The 18,559-nt window shown below is 40.3% G+C and overlaps 1 protein-coding gene across 1 annotated transcript in view; it reads left to right on the plus strand.

Moving 5' to 3' along the window:
* The window catches only part of CACNA1C (calcium voltage-gated channel subunit alpha1 C), a 143,998-nt gene that overhangs the window by 106,894 nt on the left and 18,545 nt on the right, over positions 1-18,559 (plus strand). Inside the window, exons 22-25 of the mRNA XM_023548982.2 lie at positions 11,744-11,909; positions 12,505-12,632; positions 13,444-13,540; positions 15,204-15,306. Coding sequence (XP_023404750.2) covers positions 11,744-11,909; positions 12,505-12,632; positions 13,444-13,540; positions 15,204-15,306 — 494 coding nt within the window. The remainder of the gene's footprint in view (positions 1-11,743; positions 11,910-12,504; positions 12,633-13,443; positions 13,541-15,203; positions 15,307-18,559) is intronic.

Here is an 18,559-nt window from a genome sequence, read left to right on the forward strand (position 1 = left end):
GGACTTCTAAGTCAATGCGCAAAATAATTCTATTATGAAAACATTCGGCATCCCACTTTGAATTGTGGCACCTGGGGTCCTAAAAGCCAACAAGCAGCCATCTAAGATACATCAATTGGTCTCAACCCACCTGGAGCAAAAGCAAAGGAAGAACACCAAGGTCACACGACAACTAAGAACCCAAGAGACAGAAAGGGCTACATGAACCAGAGACCTACATTATCCTGAGACCAGAAGAACTAGTTGGTGCCCGGCCACAATCGATGTCTGCCCTATTAGGGAGCACAACAGACAACTCCTGAGGGAGCAGGAGACCAATGGGATACAGACCCCAAATTCTCATAAAAAGACCATACATAATGGTATGACTGTGACTAGAGGAATCCCAGAGACAATGCTCCCCAGAACTTCTGATGGCACAGGACAGGAACCATCCCCGAAGACAACTCATCAGGCATGAAAAGGACTGGTCAGTGGGGGGGAGAGAGATGCTGATGAAGAGTGAGCTAATTAAATCAGGTGAACACTGGAGAGTGTGTTGGCAACTCTTGACTGGAGGGGGGATGGGAAGATAGAGAGAGAGGGAAGATGGCAAAATTGGCACGAAACGAGAGACTGAAAGGGCTGACTCAATAGGGGGAGAGCAAGTGGGAAAAGGGAGTAAGATGTATGTAAACCTACATGTGACAGACTGATTGGAATGGTAAATGTTCACTTGAAGCTTAATAAAAATTAATTAAAAAAATAAAATAAAAATAAACAAAAAAACAAGCTCAATGCCATCCAGTCAGTTCATAGCCACCCTATAGGGCAGAGTAGAACTGCCCCACAGGGTTTCCAAGGCTGTAAATCTTTATGGAAGCAGACTGCCACATCTTTCTCCCATGGAGTGGCTGATGGGTTCGAAACACCAACCTTTCAGTTAGCAGCTGAGCACTTTAACCACTGCACCACCAGCTCTCTTCAAGAGTGAACCAAAAATGTTGAGGAATTCCTAAATGGAAGAAAGCAGATGGAATTCAATTGACAAACAGAACCAGAGGAAAAATACACCCCTAAATAGGTATCGCATTGGGTAAATCTGCAAAAGACCTCTTTAGAGTGTTAAAAAGCAAAGATGTCACTTTGAGGACTAAGGTACACCTGACCCAAGTCATGGTATTTTCAGTTGCCTCATATGCACTCAAAAGCTGGACAATGAATAAAGAAGACCAAAGAATTGACACCTTTGAATTATGGTGTTGGCAAAGAATATTGAATATTCCATGGACTTCCGGAAGAATGAGCAAATCTGTCTCGGAAGAAGTACAACCAGAATCCTCTTCAGAAGCACGGTTGGTGAGTCTTCATCTCATGTACTTTGGAGATGTTATCAGGAGGGACCAGTCCCTGGAGAAAGACATTTTGCTTGACAAAGTGAAGGGTCAACAAAAAAGAAGACCCTCAATGAGATGGATTGACACAGTGGCTGCAGCAGTGGCCTCAAGCATAGCAATGATTGTGAAGATGGCGCAGAACCGGGCAGTGTTTGATTCTATTGTACGTAGGTTCACTATGAGTCGGGACCGAATCAATAGCACCTAACAACAACAACAAACAGGGTGAGGAAATAAGAGTGATTCTGGGGGCTCCCTGAGCTCAGGACCAATAAAGCCAAGGTCCAGGAGAGGCCCGGCAGATTCCCAGGGACTTGAATTTGGAAGAGCATTTGCTACTGCTGAGAAGCTGAGAACAGCAGAACCGCATTTCTGGAAGGATGTTGGGGTCTGAGAGGCAGAACAGTGCCCCCCAGAGTAGTCTTCCAGGGAACCCCACCCTCCAAAAGAAGCTTCCTGCTCACCCCACATAGCAGCACATCCTGTCTTTCTTCCAACACAACATCCCCAGAGAGAGGCTCCTGTAATGAGCACCTTAGCCATAGAGATGGAACTAGGGCTGTCAACCACGAGAACAGTCAGCAATAACCTCCACGTGGTTGAGGAAGACCAATACCAAGAAGGAGAGCCGTCACACTCAACTAACAGATGAATGAACACCTGAGGAGGAAAAAAAATGAATACAGCCCAAGAATTTGAAAATAAATTTAATTCATAATTTAAGGAGATTAGACAGCATATCACATCTGGTAAATTAAAAAAAGAAAAGAAAAACAATAGGCCATTATGGAAAAGGACAAATTAGAGGGAACTTAAAAAAGAAAATGCAGTGGTTGAAATAAAAAGGTTGAAGGGCTGTATAGCAGAATGGACACAGCTAAAGTTAATTAATGAGCTGAAAGATCAAACCAGGGGATTCTCTATCTGCAGCCAAAATGACCAAGAGATTGAAAATATGAAATAAAAGTTAAAACATGGAAGATAGAGCCAGAAAATCCCATCTGTCTCATAGAAATTCTAGACAAAAAGAATAGAAGGAATGGAGAGGATGAAATAAAGGAATAATCACAGAAGTTTCAAATAAAAACATGAACCTTCAAATTGAAATGGCCTACTGAGTGAAGAATAATCAAAAGAGACCCTTAACATTATAATGAATTTTTAGAATACCAAGAGTAAAGAAAATATCCTAAAAGCTCCTAAATAAGAAAAAATGAGTTACTTTCAAAAGTACAAGAATCATTTGGCATTTAGACTTCTTAGCAGCAAAACTCGAAAACCTGGTGACATAGGGGCTATGTGCTATGGCTGCTAACCAAAAGGTCGACAGTTCGAATCCATCTGGTGCTCTTCGGAAGTTCTATGGGGCAGTTCTACTCTGTTCCATAGGTCGCTATGAGCCGGAATCGACGGCAACGGGTTTTATCAGCAAAAGTGCATACTAAAAGACAAAGGAATATATACTGTATTTTTTCGCAACTACGGCACCCATATAAATAATGCATACACACATATAACACGCGAAAATGACGAAATTTATGTCTAAAAGTTCTGGCATAGCATGCCCATGCGTATACCATGTATGTCTTGTGACATTTCCAGAAGTGAATTTTGGCCTCATCCACCCTTATTCAATAGTCCGAAAATGTTACTTTTGATCATATTTCTATAATAAAGGTATAAGCTATGGTCAAGAAGTCATGGATCATGTTTGGTAGTACTCCAGTAATCAGAAGATAAACAATTGAAGCTGTGTATTTGTTTCTACTAATTTAAGTTGCTATTATACCCCCATTGCTCCTGAGTTGTCAGTCGGAACCTTGAACCTACTGAAGCCGGTCCATAAATCACATTCTATCAATCGGAAGCATAAACTAAGCAAAGCCTGCTCTGGCATAAATGGCGCTGAATGGCTATCAATAGTCTGCACTGACGTAATTATCACAGTCTTCTTCCGGCTCTGGCTTTTAATTGGAAGAGTAAACAAAGCAAAACTGAAACAAGATTATCGTTCTTGGCTCAACAGTTGAATGTGAAAACCTTATTGGATCATCTTAAGTGAAACCATTAAGCTATGTTAGGTCTGCTTATTTCATAGTCTAATTATGTCTTATTAGCACCAATGTCTTTGATCAATAATCGTAAGTCACCTTATTCATATGCTGCAAGTATATAAAAAGACCCTTGCTTCTTGTACACCTCACATTTGAATTTTGTGACCTGTTTACTAGAACCAGAAACCCTGGCAGCATAGTGGTTAAGAGCTACAGCTGCTAACCAAAAGGTCGGAAGTTCGAATCCACCAGGCGCTCCTTGGAAACTCTATGGGGCAGTTCTACGCTGTCCTGTAGGGTCGCTATAAGTCAGAATCAACTCAATGGCAGCAGATTTTTTTGGCTTTTACTAGAACCAGCCAGTTATCAATTATATTGTACATGTTTTTTTCTGTTTATAAGTCTAAATCTTAGTACCCTTTAGAATCACACCAGGAATTAAACGCAAGTCCTACACTACGAACTTTAAATATTGTTGCGAGAGTAAAAGAAAGAAGCAACAGAGCAGCAGCAAGAGAGTTTGAGGTTGTAGAGTCATCCACTGGCAAATGGAGAAAGGAGAAAAAGAATCCGAAGAAAGCAAATCCACGACAACGCACATGTTGTGGGCCCAAAGTGAAATGGCCTGAATTAGAGATCAACTTGAAAGAGCAGACTATTTCTCAAAGGGAACAAATCAAGCTGACTCTGCTGTCACAATTCCGATCAAAGTGAAACTTCTGGCAAATGAAAGAGGAATCCCAGATTTCAAGGTGGGTTTCATCTGAATTTCTAAATTCATGAAAAGGAATGGCCTTTCCATGAGAATGGGAACCACTGTAGTCCAGCAACTGCCAAATGAGTGGAAGCAAAAGATGACCAGCTTTCACGAATTCATCACCAAAGAAATCTCTGAACTCAGTATCTCTGCAGTGGACATAATTAATATCAATGAGATTCCGATGTCTTTCAATATTCTGGCCACAAGCACTGTAGCTACTCCAGGTATGAAAACTGTAGCCGTTACAACCACAGGGCATGAGAGGGCTTGCTTCACTGTAGTCCTTGGTTGTACTGCGAGTGGAGTGAAGTTAAAGTTGGTAATGATTTTCAAGAGTGACCATGCCCTGTGAAAAACTGCCTATCACTGTGGTTGTTCATTGTAATAAGAAGGGATGGATGGACTGTGATGTTATGAAAGTATGGGTAGATAAATATTATAGGGCCAGGCAAGGGAGGATTCTTTTAAAAGAAGTCTTTACTAATTTTTGACACCATGGCTGCTCACAAAGAAAAAACATTCAAAATTGTATTAACTGGTGCCCATATAGCAGTCATACCTGGTGGCCTCACCTGCAAGCTGCAGCCACTAGATATAGCAGTCAACCTTCCGTGAGAAGAGAGTGGGATGAATGAATACAGTCTGGGACTCAGGTGTTCACACCATCAGGACTACTGAAGCAGACGATGTTTGCAGAAGTCTGCAAGTGGGCGGCTTCTGCTTGGGGGAATATAACCCCAGAAACCATCCACAATGACTTCAGAAAGACTGGGATTGTGTCCCAGCAGAATACCGATGACTAAGATGAAGACACCGAAGGCAGTGATGATGATGACATCAGTTCAAAAGTCACAGAAGATGTCTGCAGGCAGCTCTGAGATATTTCAGTGATAATAGTGATGAGGGATCAAACTTTCAAGGGTTCCAAGAGTCAGATGATGATGATGGTAATGAATGAATAAACTAAAATGGCCTATTTTAAGATGAAAACACAATTTTTTTTTCTTATACCTTAGGTGAAGGTTTACAGAACAAATTAATTTCTCATTAAAAAGAAACACAATTTCTTCTCATGACTTTTATTTGTTGATCTCGAAGACATTGATTATCAATAATTATGTTTCACTTTAAGATTTATGAAAGCAATAAAATACACACATCTTGTTCTTGTAATTTTCAGCATAGGATCATTTCTTACTAATTTCTAGCTCTTCATGCATTCATACTTTTTAGTTTCAACATGGCATCTTATTTCCATCATGAGCCCGTTCAGTTCACCATTGGTTGCACTTGGCTTAGGAAAATACCTACCTTAAATGAAGTTTCCATGAGATCAGTTTTATCCCAGTAACATTAAATCCATACGACAGGAAAAAAATTGAAAATGAAGTCAGCAACATGTAAAAACATAATTGGTATAGCACACTTACAAAAATAACGTGTTGGGGGTTGTGCGATTTGCAAAAATGTATAACACACATGTTATTTGCATAAAAATACAGTATTCAAAATTTTGAGGAAAATGCATTTTGAACCTAGACTCCTAAATGCAGCCTGATCAGCATTCAAGTAGAAAAGCAAAATAAAGACCTTTCCAGAAATGTAAGAACCAAGAAATTTACCCCCTATAAACCTTCTCTGAAACAATCACACAAGGATGAACTTCCACAGAATGAAAAACATATCTATGACATAGAATATGCAGAGTAATGGCTTGGATACGGAAATTATAAAGTATAGAGTTATGAGTTGTGCACAAAGAAATGATAATGTTTATATTGTCTAAATAATTTTTAAGCAAAAATGTCCAAAGCCTTAATAATAATTTGGAAGTAGAATCCCACATTATCTCAACAAGGTAGGAAGTGAGGTGGTAGAAGAATGAAAGTGTACTAAGATTTTTCTCTTACTTGGGAAGAGGAAATGGATATTGTTTAACTGTATACATAACTGGGGAAAAGTATGTGTAGATACCAAACTAAAACCAAACCTGTTGCCATCAAGTTGATTCCGACTCATAGTGACCCTATGGCACAGAGTAGAACTGCTCTACAGAGTTTCCAAAGGGGACCTGGTGAATTCAAACTGCTGACCTTTTGGTTAGTAGCCATAGCCCTTAACCACTACGCCACCAGGGTTTCCATGTGTAAAAAAAAAAAGATACCAAAAAAAATGTGTAGATAGATATGTTAAATATTTAAAGGTAAGCCACTAGAAAAACAGAAATGTAATATGTCCATTCCAGACAACTGGAGGGGGAGAAGATGGACAAAGAAAACCTTGGCCATCCAACAAAAAGAAGGAAAAGAAGACAATAACAAAGCATGGATATTACAACATATAAAGATGGCAAGAATAAGAACAAATACATTAATAATCACAAAAGAAAATTAACTGGGTTAAATTTCTCTGTTAAAAGACAGATACTCTGATGTTGTCTTTTTAAAAATCTAGCTCTAGGTTGTTTATAACAGATACAGTGAAACAAAATGACCTAAAGAGAATGAAAATAAAGGGATGAAAAAAGACATACAAAGCAAATACTAACAGAAAAAAAAAAAATGTAACCATAGCAATATCTGAAGAAACAGAATTCGAGTTGAAAGGTATTAAGAAGACAAAGAGGAACATTGGTATGCATAATGGTATAATCTATCAAGAGTATGTAATAGTCATAAAACTACCTGAGCCAACAATCCCAAAAACGCAGCAGAGCCAACAATACAGCTTGGAAGTATATCAACCAACCACTGATCCAACTCTAAGGAGAAAATGAAACCCATACGGTAGGAGACTTTAATACAACACTTAGAAAATGACAGATCAAATGGACCAAAATAGAAGAAAGAATAAAGAACATCTACAAAACACAATTAACAAATTTAATCGAACAGGTTTATACTCAGTAAATGGCGAAAAAGACATTCTTTTTAAGGACACAGAAACATTCACAAAAATTAGCCAAGATGTAAGTCACAAATGTTATTTAAAATTCTAAAAATTCTTCGACTTCAATACGGTAAAATTAGAAATTAACCATAAAAACAATTTTTAAAAAAAGTTGCCATTGAGTCTATTCCAAGTCATGGTGACTCCATGTGCTCCATGAGTTTCCCAATGTCTGATTTTCCCAAAGTAGATCACCCGGACTTTCTTCTGAGGTGCCTCAGGGTTGACTTGAACTGCCAACCTTGTGGTGAGCAGCTGAACTGCTTGCTTAACTGTTTGTGCCACCCAGAGACTCCATAAAAAAACTGGGTTTTGTGTTTGTTTGTTTTTTTTAATAAAACAATAGCCTTTCTAAAATCTATGCACTTAAAAATTTTTAGTTACTAACAGACCACAACCACCACAGCCTCTACCAGACTGAGTCCAGCACAACTAGATGGTGCCCAGCTGACAGGGAACACAATAGAGGGTCCCAGACAGAGCTGGAGAAAAATGTAGAACAAAACTCTAACTCACAAAAAGAACACGCTTACTGGTCAGATAGAGACTGGAGAAACCCCAAGAGTATGGCCCCTGGACACCCTTTTAACTCAGTACTAAAGTCACTCATGTGGTTCACCCTTCAACCAAAGATTAGACAGTCCCGTAAAACAAACAATAATGCGTAGCTCAACCATGTATACGAAACTAAATGGGCACACCAGCCCAGGGGCAAGGACAGGAAGGCAGAAGGGGACAGGAAAGCTGGATGAATGGAAATGAGGAACCCCAGGTCGAAAAGGGGAGAATGTTAACACATCGCAGGGCTGGCAACCAAAGTCACAAAACAATATGTATTAATTGTTTAATGAGAAACTAATTTGCTCTGTAAATTTTCATCTAAAGCACAATTATAAAAATAAAGATTAACGTTAAAATTTTTTTTACAAATTTTACTCTTCAAAATAACTCAAAACTAAAACTTCAAACTATTTAGAAATGAAAGAGTGGGAGCACTATATCTCATATTTATGAGATACATCGATCAATGCCAAAGGGAAATTCAGAGCCTAAAATTTTTTTATTAAAAAAAAGATTTACTATTAACAAAACATTCTGCATCCCACTTTGAAGAGTGGCATCTGGGGTCTTAAACGCTAGCAAGCAGCCATCTGAGATGCGTCAATGAATCTCAACCCACCTGCATCAAAGGAGAATGAAGAACACCAAGGACACAAGGTGATTACGAACCCAAGAGACAGAAAGGGCCATATGAACCAGCAACTACATCATCCTGAGACCAGAAGAACTAGATGGTGCCCAGCTACAACCAATGACTGCCCTGACAGGGAACACAACAGAGAACCCCTGAAGGAGCAGGAGAGCAGTGGGATGCACACCCCAAAATCTCATAAGACCAGGCTTAATGGTCTGACTGAGACTGGAAGGACCCCGGTGGTCATGGCCCCCAGACCTTCTGTTGGCCCAGGACAGGAACCATTCCCGAAGCCAACTTTTCAGACATGGATTGAACTGGACAACGGGTTGGAGAGGGATGCTGGTGAGGAGTCAGCTTCTTGGATCAGGTGGACACTTGAGACTATGTTGGCATCTCCTGCCTGGAGGGGAGATGAGAGGGTGCATGGGGTTAGAAGCTGGCAAAATGGACATGAAAAGAGAGAGTGGAGGGAGAGAGCAAGCTGTCTCATTAGGGGGAGAGTAATTGGGAGTGTGTAGCAAGGTGTATATGGGTTTTTGTGTGAAAGACTGACTTGATTTGAAAATTTTCACTTAAAGCACAATAAAAATTATTTTTAAAAAAATGTATAATAAACTAGTAAATTAGAGAAAAAATATCAAAATAACTTCAAAATATGAATGAATACATTTATAAGAATAAAAGCAGAAATTAATAAAATATAAAACCAAAATAGATTTGATCAACAAACAAACCTTTAAGCTGATTCTTTAAGACCAATAAATAGACAAACCTTTGTCAAATCCATTAAAGAAAAAATAAACAACAACACAGAAATGAGAAAAGTAACATAATTACAGACATGGAGGTGATTTTTAGAATTATAGAGAGTATTATGAATAAATACATGCCAACATATTTGAAGATCTAGATGAAGTGGGTGATTCTCTAATATGAATTATAAAAATTGTCTTAAGAAAATAAAAATATATTAACCTCAATAGAAATTGAAAAGGTAGGTAAATTTTTAGCCCTAAAAAAGACCCAAGATGCAATGTTTTTGTGAGGTCTACCAAAACATCAAGGAACAGATCGTTTCTATGTTATGTAAAATTTTCTAGGGAGACAGGGATATAGAAAACCTCCCCATAACATAAGCCTAAAACAAATAAGAAAAGGGAAAAAAAAAATAAGTAAAATATGGAAATGAGTTGACATAACTGTCATTGTTTATAAGCTTATCCAAGTCAAAAATCAAAGCGAATCAACTAAAAAGCCTTTATAACCATTGATAGGATCAGTAGAGTGGATGATTAACAAAGAACAACAGTCACATTCCTATACTGATAATAACTAATTGGTAAATATAATAGACAAGATCACATCCTCTCTATCACTTTTCCTAGTCAACACTATATGGCAAGTTTTTCCCAATGCAATATGAAAAATAAATAAGAATTGGAAAAAAAATAAACAAATTTGTCCTTACTTGCCAAAAAAAAGATTGCCTATGTAGAAAAACCAAGAGAAACTACAGATAAAGTATTAGAACTAATAAGAGAATTCATCAAGTTTTCTGTATATGAAATCAATTGTATTCATTCCCTCTACATCTAAATCAATTGAAAATACAAATTTTAAAAAATACAATTTACAATTGTAAATCTAACAAAAGATGTATATGGATAAATTATAAAACTTTAATAAAGACGCTAAATAAGGTCTGAATAAAAGAATATACCATGTTCATGGCTGGGAGACTTAATACCATAAAGATGTCGTGGTTCTTCAAGTTAATTTATATTTTAATACAACTCCAGTAAGACTCTCAACAGGATTATTCATGGATCTTGACAAGCTTATTCTACTGTGTCTATGAATAAAAAAAAAGAAAGAAATAACCAAAACAATTTTGAAGAAGAACAAGCTGAAGGAAATTACTTTATGAGAAAGCAAGACTTACTATAAAGCAATAGTAATTACAACAATGTGGTACATTGGTACCAAAATAAACAAATGAACCGTGGACTAGAACAAAAAGCCAAGAACAAGACCCACACATCTATGAAAATACAATTTATGTCAGAAGGGATATTTCAAATCAGTAGGCAAAGATATAAAAAAAAAAAAAAAAATCCAATAAATGATATTAGGAAAATAGGCTGTCTATATATTTTTTTTTTATACCAAAGAAGCTCTCATGGTACAGTGGTTAAGAACTATAGCTGCTTGCCGAAAGGTCAGCAGTTCAAATCCACCAGCCACTCCTTGGAAACCCTATGGGTCAGTCCTACTCTGTCCTACAGGGTTGTGGTTGCTATGAGTCAGAATTGATTCTATGGCAATGGGTTTATACCAAAAAATATAAAATTATATTTCTATCTCACATTGAGTGCAGAAATATATTCCAGATTAACGGGATTATTGTGCAAAGCAAAACTGTAGAAGACGATATAAGACAATATCTTTATGACTTAGAATAGAGAAAGATTTTTTAAACAAAGATAGAAAAAAAACACAAAACATAGGAGAAAACTTATAAATTTGATTACATTAAAATGTAAAACTTTGATGCATCAAAATATACCATAAATAAAGCTAAAAGATAAGCCAGCTGGAAGAGGTGCTTGCAATGCATGTAACTGACAAAGGATTGATATAAAGAATGTATATTTTTAAAATTCTGGAAGTGAACAAGACATAGAACCCATGAACAAAACAGGCAAAAATATGAACAATTCAACAGAAGATGAAATCAAAATTCTCAACCCACCAATCAGGGAGATCAAAAGTAAAGCAACAATCAAAAATCATTTCACACCCATCCTGTGAGCAACATTTTTTAAAGGTCACTAATACCAAGTATCGAGGAGGCTGTAGAACAATGGCATTTCTCCTACACTGAGTGTAGAAGTCTGAATCGGGCAAGTGCTTGGGGAGCAAAAACGAAGACACATGGACCTTCATTGGGGCAGTTCAGTTTCTAAGCCGATACCCAAGACGTGGACCCGCATATTCATTGCAGTATTATTTGTAATAGCAAAAAAAAAAAAAAATTGCAACACCCTAAATATCCATTAACAGGAGGATGGATTTTTAAAAATGGCATATTCATAGGATATTCTCCTCTACAGCAGTTAAAATGAAGGAGCTACAGCTAAATACAGCAAAATGACTAAATCTCAAAAACTTAACATGGGTTGCAAAAAGAGCAAGTTTGCAGAAAAGGTACAGTCTGTTACTATGTACGTAAAGTTTCAAAACAATGCTATATATTTTTGTATTTAGTAAATGTACCAGAACATTCAGGGAACAATAAATACCAAACTCAATTTAGTAGAAGGGAAGAGAAAGGAGTTTGAGAGGGGTCCAGATGATACTTCAGTTGGATACATGGGTGTTGGGTTCTCTCGCCTCTCTCCCCCAGGTGTGCCACAGGGGAGGCTTGGCAGGACATCATGCTGGCCTGCATGCCAGGCAAGAAGTGTGCCCCAGAGTCTGAGCCCAGCAACAGCACGGAAGGGGAAACGCCTTGTGGCAGCAGCTTCGCTGTTTTCTACTTCATCAGCTTTTACATGCTCTGTGCCTTCCTGGTAAGCTGCGGTAGCACTTGTCAGCCACAGAGAATGAGGGTGCATTTTCAGGACAGCTCCAGCCTTTTTCTCTGCAGCTCGTGGTCAGGGCAACCTCATCTAGGGAGCTGACTTGGGAAGACTAAGTCAGTAGGAATGTCCAGCCACACTGAGATAAGGGCAGAAAGCACTGGCCAGAGCTCTGAAAGCCCAACCACCATCTTTCTTGTCCATTCTTTGGCCCTTATCGTGGTGGCAGTGTCCCAGAGGGCAGGGGGATGTGTATGTATAGAGGGCTGGAGGGAACTTATACTTTTTTCGTCCATTGTTGAGGAGTGAGGAAAAGGTGGTAGATGGCAGCCCTACCCAGCAGCTTGATATGAGGGAAATTGTCCAGCCTATATGTGGGGCTCATCACTTACAACTCTGAGGGGAGCTGTGTCAAGTTTATAACCAAGAGACCCACATTCTAGGAGCTGGTGTTTTAAATAGTGATATATTGCTGGTCTTTGGAAATATTGGCTTCTGCCATACATGGGCACCAGCTGGCAAAATGGATTCAAGTGGCAAGTGTGTAGGAAGTTCCTCTTAGAGCACCTCATTGTACTCTCTGCAGATCATCAACCTCTTTGTAGCTGTCATCATGGACAACTTTGACTACCTGACAAGGGACTGGTCCATCCTTGGTCCCCACCATCTGGATGAATTTAAAAGAATCTGGGCAGAGTATGACCCTGAAGCCAAGTAAGTTCCCAGAAGGAAATCTCAATTAAGTGATTGAGTGGACTTACCTGTCAGAGAGGTGCAAGAAGGGTCAACATTGGGTGGATCAGCTGGAAACACTGAGTTGCCATCAGACCTGAGGGTGAAGGGTCAAGGGCCAGTAATAGGAGGTCAGACACCTTTGGCTAAGTCATGAACCATAACCGTTATTTTCAGTGGGTCCAAAAACCAAACCCAGTGCCGTCGAGTTGATTCCGACTCAAAGCGACCCTATAGGACAGAGTAGAACTGCCCCATAGAGTTTCCAAGGAGTGCCTGGCAGATTCGAACTGCCGACCCTTTGGTTAGCAGCCGTAGCACTTAACCACTATGCCACCAGGGTTTCCTTTCAGTGGATAGAAGACCTTAATATCAGGAATAATTAGTGAGCACTCAAGTTAAAACATTTAGGGCCGGGTGTATCTTGACTCCACTCCTGCCTCTGGTCCAAGGATACCCTCATCAATCTATCACATTTGGTTGACACTCAGTAAATACGTCTTGGTCATACGGTGGTTAGTTGAAGCAGGAGTACATGTTGAGAACCGTAGTACACTATAAAATCCCTTCTACCTTGAACATAGCACCAATGGAAAATTGCTCATTAAAATCTAAACATGTGTATGTTGATTTTGATGTTGTACTCTGCACCACATGTGTCTAACAGGCTACAGCTCTAGTGAGTTTCTCAGTGTAGGTGGACCCCTGCCTCTCAGTTGCCTGAGTCCTGGACTACATGGCCATTAGACCATGGCCCTTTCACTGCCCTTTCCTCCTGACCTTCCTCTTCTAGGGGTCGGATCAAACACCTAGATGTGGTGACCCTACTCCGGCGGATTCAACCCCCACTGGGTTTTGGGAAGCTCTGTCCTCACCGCGTGGCTTGCAAAGTAAGAGATGACCTGGGTTCATGGGGAAAAGACAGACAAGATGGGAGGCAAGACACCTGTTTGTCTTGTGACCTTGGTCAGGCCACTGATCCATTCAGGGAATGAAGATAATATTTTATGTGTCTAAAGAAAAGAGACCTGAGCCAGGTTACATTTTAAGGTTCTTGGCAGCTCTAAGTGCTCAGACTGAAGGAACAAAGATTGAATGCCTCATTTCCCAACAAGCCATGTGCCCAATCCTGAATAAAAGATCTTGTTCAGAGTGGAGCTTTTCTGCCCCATCAGATTGCTTCTGGAACAACAGAGAAGACACCACCCAGGCATCCTGGGAGATTTCCCAGCCAGGATGTATGGGTGAGAGGTTCTTTTCCTGGAGTTGGGGGCCATTAGAGAGCCCATACATCGCCCTCAGGAAATTGTGAAGTCCTAAAGTCGTAGCAAAATCACTGAAACACTCATGAATTTTACCAGGAAGGGGATCCTTCACTTTCAATCAGATTCCTAAATGAGTCCATGACCCAAAAAAAGCTTAACACAAACACCCTACGTTCTGTTAGCCTCCACTCTTGCTTGTATGGCACTTGCATGATGCTGTGAGTGAGCGCCTCCTTAAATTGTGTGCCCTTGGTGCCTCTCTTGCCTCACCCTAGTTCTCCACATGGAGCCCAGCAGTCACTGAAGAGTGTCATTTCCACTTTCTCCCCTTATCTTTCAATTACCATCTCACCCCGATCCTTGCTCTTCTCTGCAAGGGCAGGGACAGTGCAGCCAGGATGGGGCTGAAATTCATCCCATGGTGTCTGGCAGAAGGGCTCTAAGTCCTCCGATGGCCTCTGTGGAAAGAGAAACATTGACAGTTATACAGCTCACACTGTCCATGAGATTCAAAAAGATCCAGTCACTCAGGGAAAGCATAACCCTTCTTGGCACTAAGATTAACAGGAGGATACCATGTGATCTAATAAGTACCATCCGTGACCACATCTTTGAATAGATGCCACCATGAGTTTCATGGTGGTCTTTCTTATGACCCCAGAGTGGGCTGATGGGACCACACTTTGCAAAATGAAAGCAAATTCTGGTGGTGGGACAGGAGGGAAGGGGGAATACCATACTATCTAGTGTCAGGTAGTGTCTGCTTCAGCTTGGTGCATGGGTGATGTTTTTAGATGTGTAGGAAATGTATATTTTCGATGTGCAAGCAAACCTCTGTTATTGTTTCTCTTATCTGGGCTGTTGATGAATGCTGACTGGCAAGTGAGCACCCAGCAAGTGCCTAGTATGCAGCTGTTCTTTGTTGCCAGTAGGGAGCAGCCCCATATGCCTCTGCAGACATTTGAATAGGTGGGGGCAAGGGGTGGTAGAGTGGGTTTAACATCCTTTCATGGGATCAAAGTTCTAATGAGGATAAATGCCACTCCTCCCCTGCTCTGTGGAGAGGGCGGGAGTATGTAAGGGAAAGCCAAGATTCTCCCCCGCCCCCCAAAAGGTTTTGAATGCATTTCAGTGACCCAAGCTTCCTACCCCACCTGTTCCCAACACACCCACACAGCACCCACAGGAACTGGAGGCTCCATCCTGATATTCCCCCGCCTTGGTAGTTATGTGGGCCTTGTGAGAACTGTTGGCTGTAATCACTGGCTTCGTCTCCCCTCCTCTGCAGCGCCTGGTCTCCATGAACATGCCTCTAAACAGCGATGGGACGGTCATGTTCAATGCCACCCTATTTGCCCTGGTGAGGACAGCTCTAAGGATCAAAACAGAAGGTAAGAATCATCTGCGAGCCACTGTGAGAGCTGCTCAGGAGACCTAGCAGACAAACCAGAGAGGGAGCCTGCAAAGTGCTCTCAGTGACTCTCCAGTCCCGGGCCATCAGAGCAGTGATACAGGGACAGCGTTCTCATCCGGGAACCTTAAAGGGGCTGGCCCAGTCATGTTTTCTTGCTTCTTGAATGGCCAACTTGCTTGAGTCTTATTTATTTTGAACTCTAGTTTTCCTTCAAACCCTGGAAATTTTTCTGAGTGTTATCTTGAGATTCTTGGTATAATCCATAAAACAGAAGGAGAGGATGTTACCTGAAGCAGAACCAAGCCCCATCTATATGGAATTTTATTGGCTACAGGTAGGCCTCTCAGTTGCTCAGCTCCTTTTTTAAATTTAGAGGCCTGTGTTGGGAAAGGGACATAGTGACAAATGGTGACTAAGGTCAGGGTCATTGCATACAGCTGTGCAGACTGCACCTGGCACAAGGGTGCTCAGGCAACTGCTGGGAAGAGAGGGTTGTGTTAAATCTCACCTGTGGTCCACTAATCAGGCCACACCCAGGGCTTCCTCCACCTGGAGGGACTCCTAGTTTGCCAGTGGTACCCTATGGACTAGCAGTAGCCTTGGCTAAGATAACCTATTGTCCTTATAATTGAAAGGTATTTCTGAATCACTTTGTGGAAGGGCTTTATAATATATTCCTGGGTGGCACAAACAGTTAGGTGCTCGACTCCTAGCTGAAAGGTTGGCTATTCGAACCCATCCAGAGGTACCTTAGAAGACAGGCCTGGCGATCTGCTTTCAACAGGTCAAAGCCCTAAAAACCCTAAGGAGCAGTTCTGCTCTGTGCACATGGGGTCTCCATGAGTCAGAATCTACTCGATGGCAAATAGCAACAAGAAGATGCAATCCCTGCTTTCCAAGGGCTTCCAGTCTATTACAGTGTTTCTTAGAGTGTCGTCAAAAGACCACCTGCCTCAGAATCAGCTCCTGGAACTTGTTTAAAATGCTGCATCCCAAGCACCAGCCCAGATCTACACTCGGAATCTCTGGGAGTGGGGCCCAGGAGTCTGCATTCTGAACCAGCTGCCTAGATGATTCATATGTGAGCTAAAGTTTGAAACCCACCAATACAGTAATGAGAGAAAACACAAACAAGACAGGCAGTCTGTTTTCTTTTCCCTTTCTTACGTTTCTGTCTTAGCGTTTCAGGCTGCCAGGCGCAGTGTTTTGCTTTGGTTCAATAGAAGGAGCACTGGACAGGGAGAGAGGAGAATTCAGTCTGAGTGTCAGCTCTCTCACTAATATCGTGTGTGATAAGTCAGTTATTTTCTCTGTATTTTAGTTTCTTCGTTTGTAAACTAAGAAAGATAATGACATCTGGGAATTTAGTTCAGTGAATAACCCAAGAGGTGCCTTCTCTCAGTTAAATCTTTTCAGAAATAGAAACACCTGAAATGAAGGAAAAGAAGAAGCAGTCCAACAAGATACATGTCAAATTAGGAGCTAATTGCAAAAACAAAAATAAAATAGCTCATATTCTACTGCTAAACTAAAAAAAAAGTAAAGGTTAACAGCATATACCTTCAGTAGCCAGTGCAATAACTCCATCTGAAATAGGTGTAAATAGGCGTATTTCTGACTGCCAAAAGAATTGAATAGACATTTAATGCATGTGTGTGTGTGTGTGTGTGTGACATAGAAGAAAAATTGGAAGGAAATTTATTAGCATGTTGTTATAGATTGAATTATGTCCACCAAAAAGATATGTTGAAGTCCCGACCCCTGGTACCTGTGAGCATGACCTCTTTTGGAAATACAGTCTTTGAAGATGTTATCAATTAACGTAAGATCATACTGGAGTAGGGCGGGTCCTAATTCAATCTGAGTGATATCCTTATAAAAGAGAAGTGACACAAAGAGACAGAGGAAGGACAGCTGTATGAAAACGTATCTACAAGCCAAGGAACACCTGGGGTTACCGGAAGCTGGGAGAGACAAGAAAGGATCTTCCCTAGAGACTTTGGAGGGTACGTGGCCCCACTAACACATTGACATGGACTCCTACACTGCTGTTCTTATAAACCTGGAAGTTTGTGATGTTTTGTTATGGCAACTCTGGGAAACCGATACACATGCTAATATTGGTTATCAAAGAGTGGCAGAATCCACAGTGACTTTGATTTTCTTCCTTTACTTTTGTTACTGTCCCAGTTTTCTACAACGAATGTTATTACATTTATGTTCAGGGAGAAGAGGTTTTCTTTTCCAAGGAGAGAAGAAGTTATAATGTACTGCTAGAAGGAATATGCTGCAACACTGTGTTCACTGCATTCATAGAATTTTTTTTGCTAGTCACAATAGCAAACAAATGGAAACAGCCTAAGTGCCCTTCAGCAAATGAACGGATAGGCAAAATGTGGTATATAACATACGATGAAATACTATGCAATCATGAAGAAGAATGATGAGTCCACAGAACATATTATGGGTGGATCTAGAGGACATAATGCTAAGTGAAATAAGTCAACCAAATAAGGACAAATATTGTATGATATCACTTTCATAAGAAGACAATAATATATACATGTACAGAGACCAGTGTTCATAGGTGGTTACCAGGAATGGGGGGGAGGGATTCACTCTCCAGATTGTAGACACTTCTTATTTTTGGTGATGGGAAAAGTAGCACAGAATGTAGATGTAATGAGCACAACTTAACCAAAGTAGATGCTGCCACTAAAAAGTGCATGAGAGAAATATGTGCTAAAGAATATGACATATATAATTGGGCAACAATAACCAAAAAATGAGTGTCTGGTCACAGGTGTATAGGCATATATGTGTACAGGTAGGTACAGGTGAGTACATATGTGTGCACAGATAGAAGTATCTGTACATATGTGCACATACAGATATGTGTGTGCATTCATATATATTCATAGAGGACACAGTTACACATACTGCTCAGGTGTAACCAAACACCTTGCAAGAATAGTTTTCTAGATTTGAGGGCCTAGGTCCTTAATATTATGGGACAACCTAGTCAATTGGCACCACAAAGTTCACATTCTGAATCCTAGTGAGGTTAGCGTCTGGCAAGTGACCATCTAAGATACAATTATTGGTCTCTACAAAAAAAAAAAAAAATTTTTTTTTTTTTTTTTACTCATTAGAACCAAAAGAGAAAAAAGGAAGCCAAAGCCTCAGATAAGAAACTAATCTACAGAGCTAATACCCTACAGGTGCCACAG

The sequence above is a fragment of the Loxodonta africana genome, chromosome 4 (genome assembly GCF_030014295.1).
Source record: "Loxodonta africana isolate mLoxAfr1 chromosome 4, mLoxAfr1.hap2, whole genome shotgun sequence".
Lineage (NCBI taxonomy): Eukaryota > Metazoa > Chordata > Mammalia > Proboscidea > Elephantidae > Loxodonta > Loxodonta africana.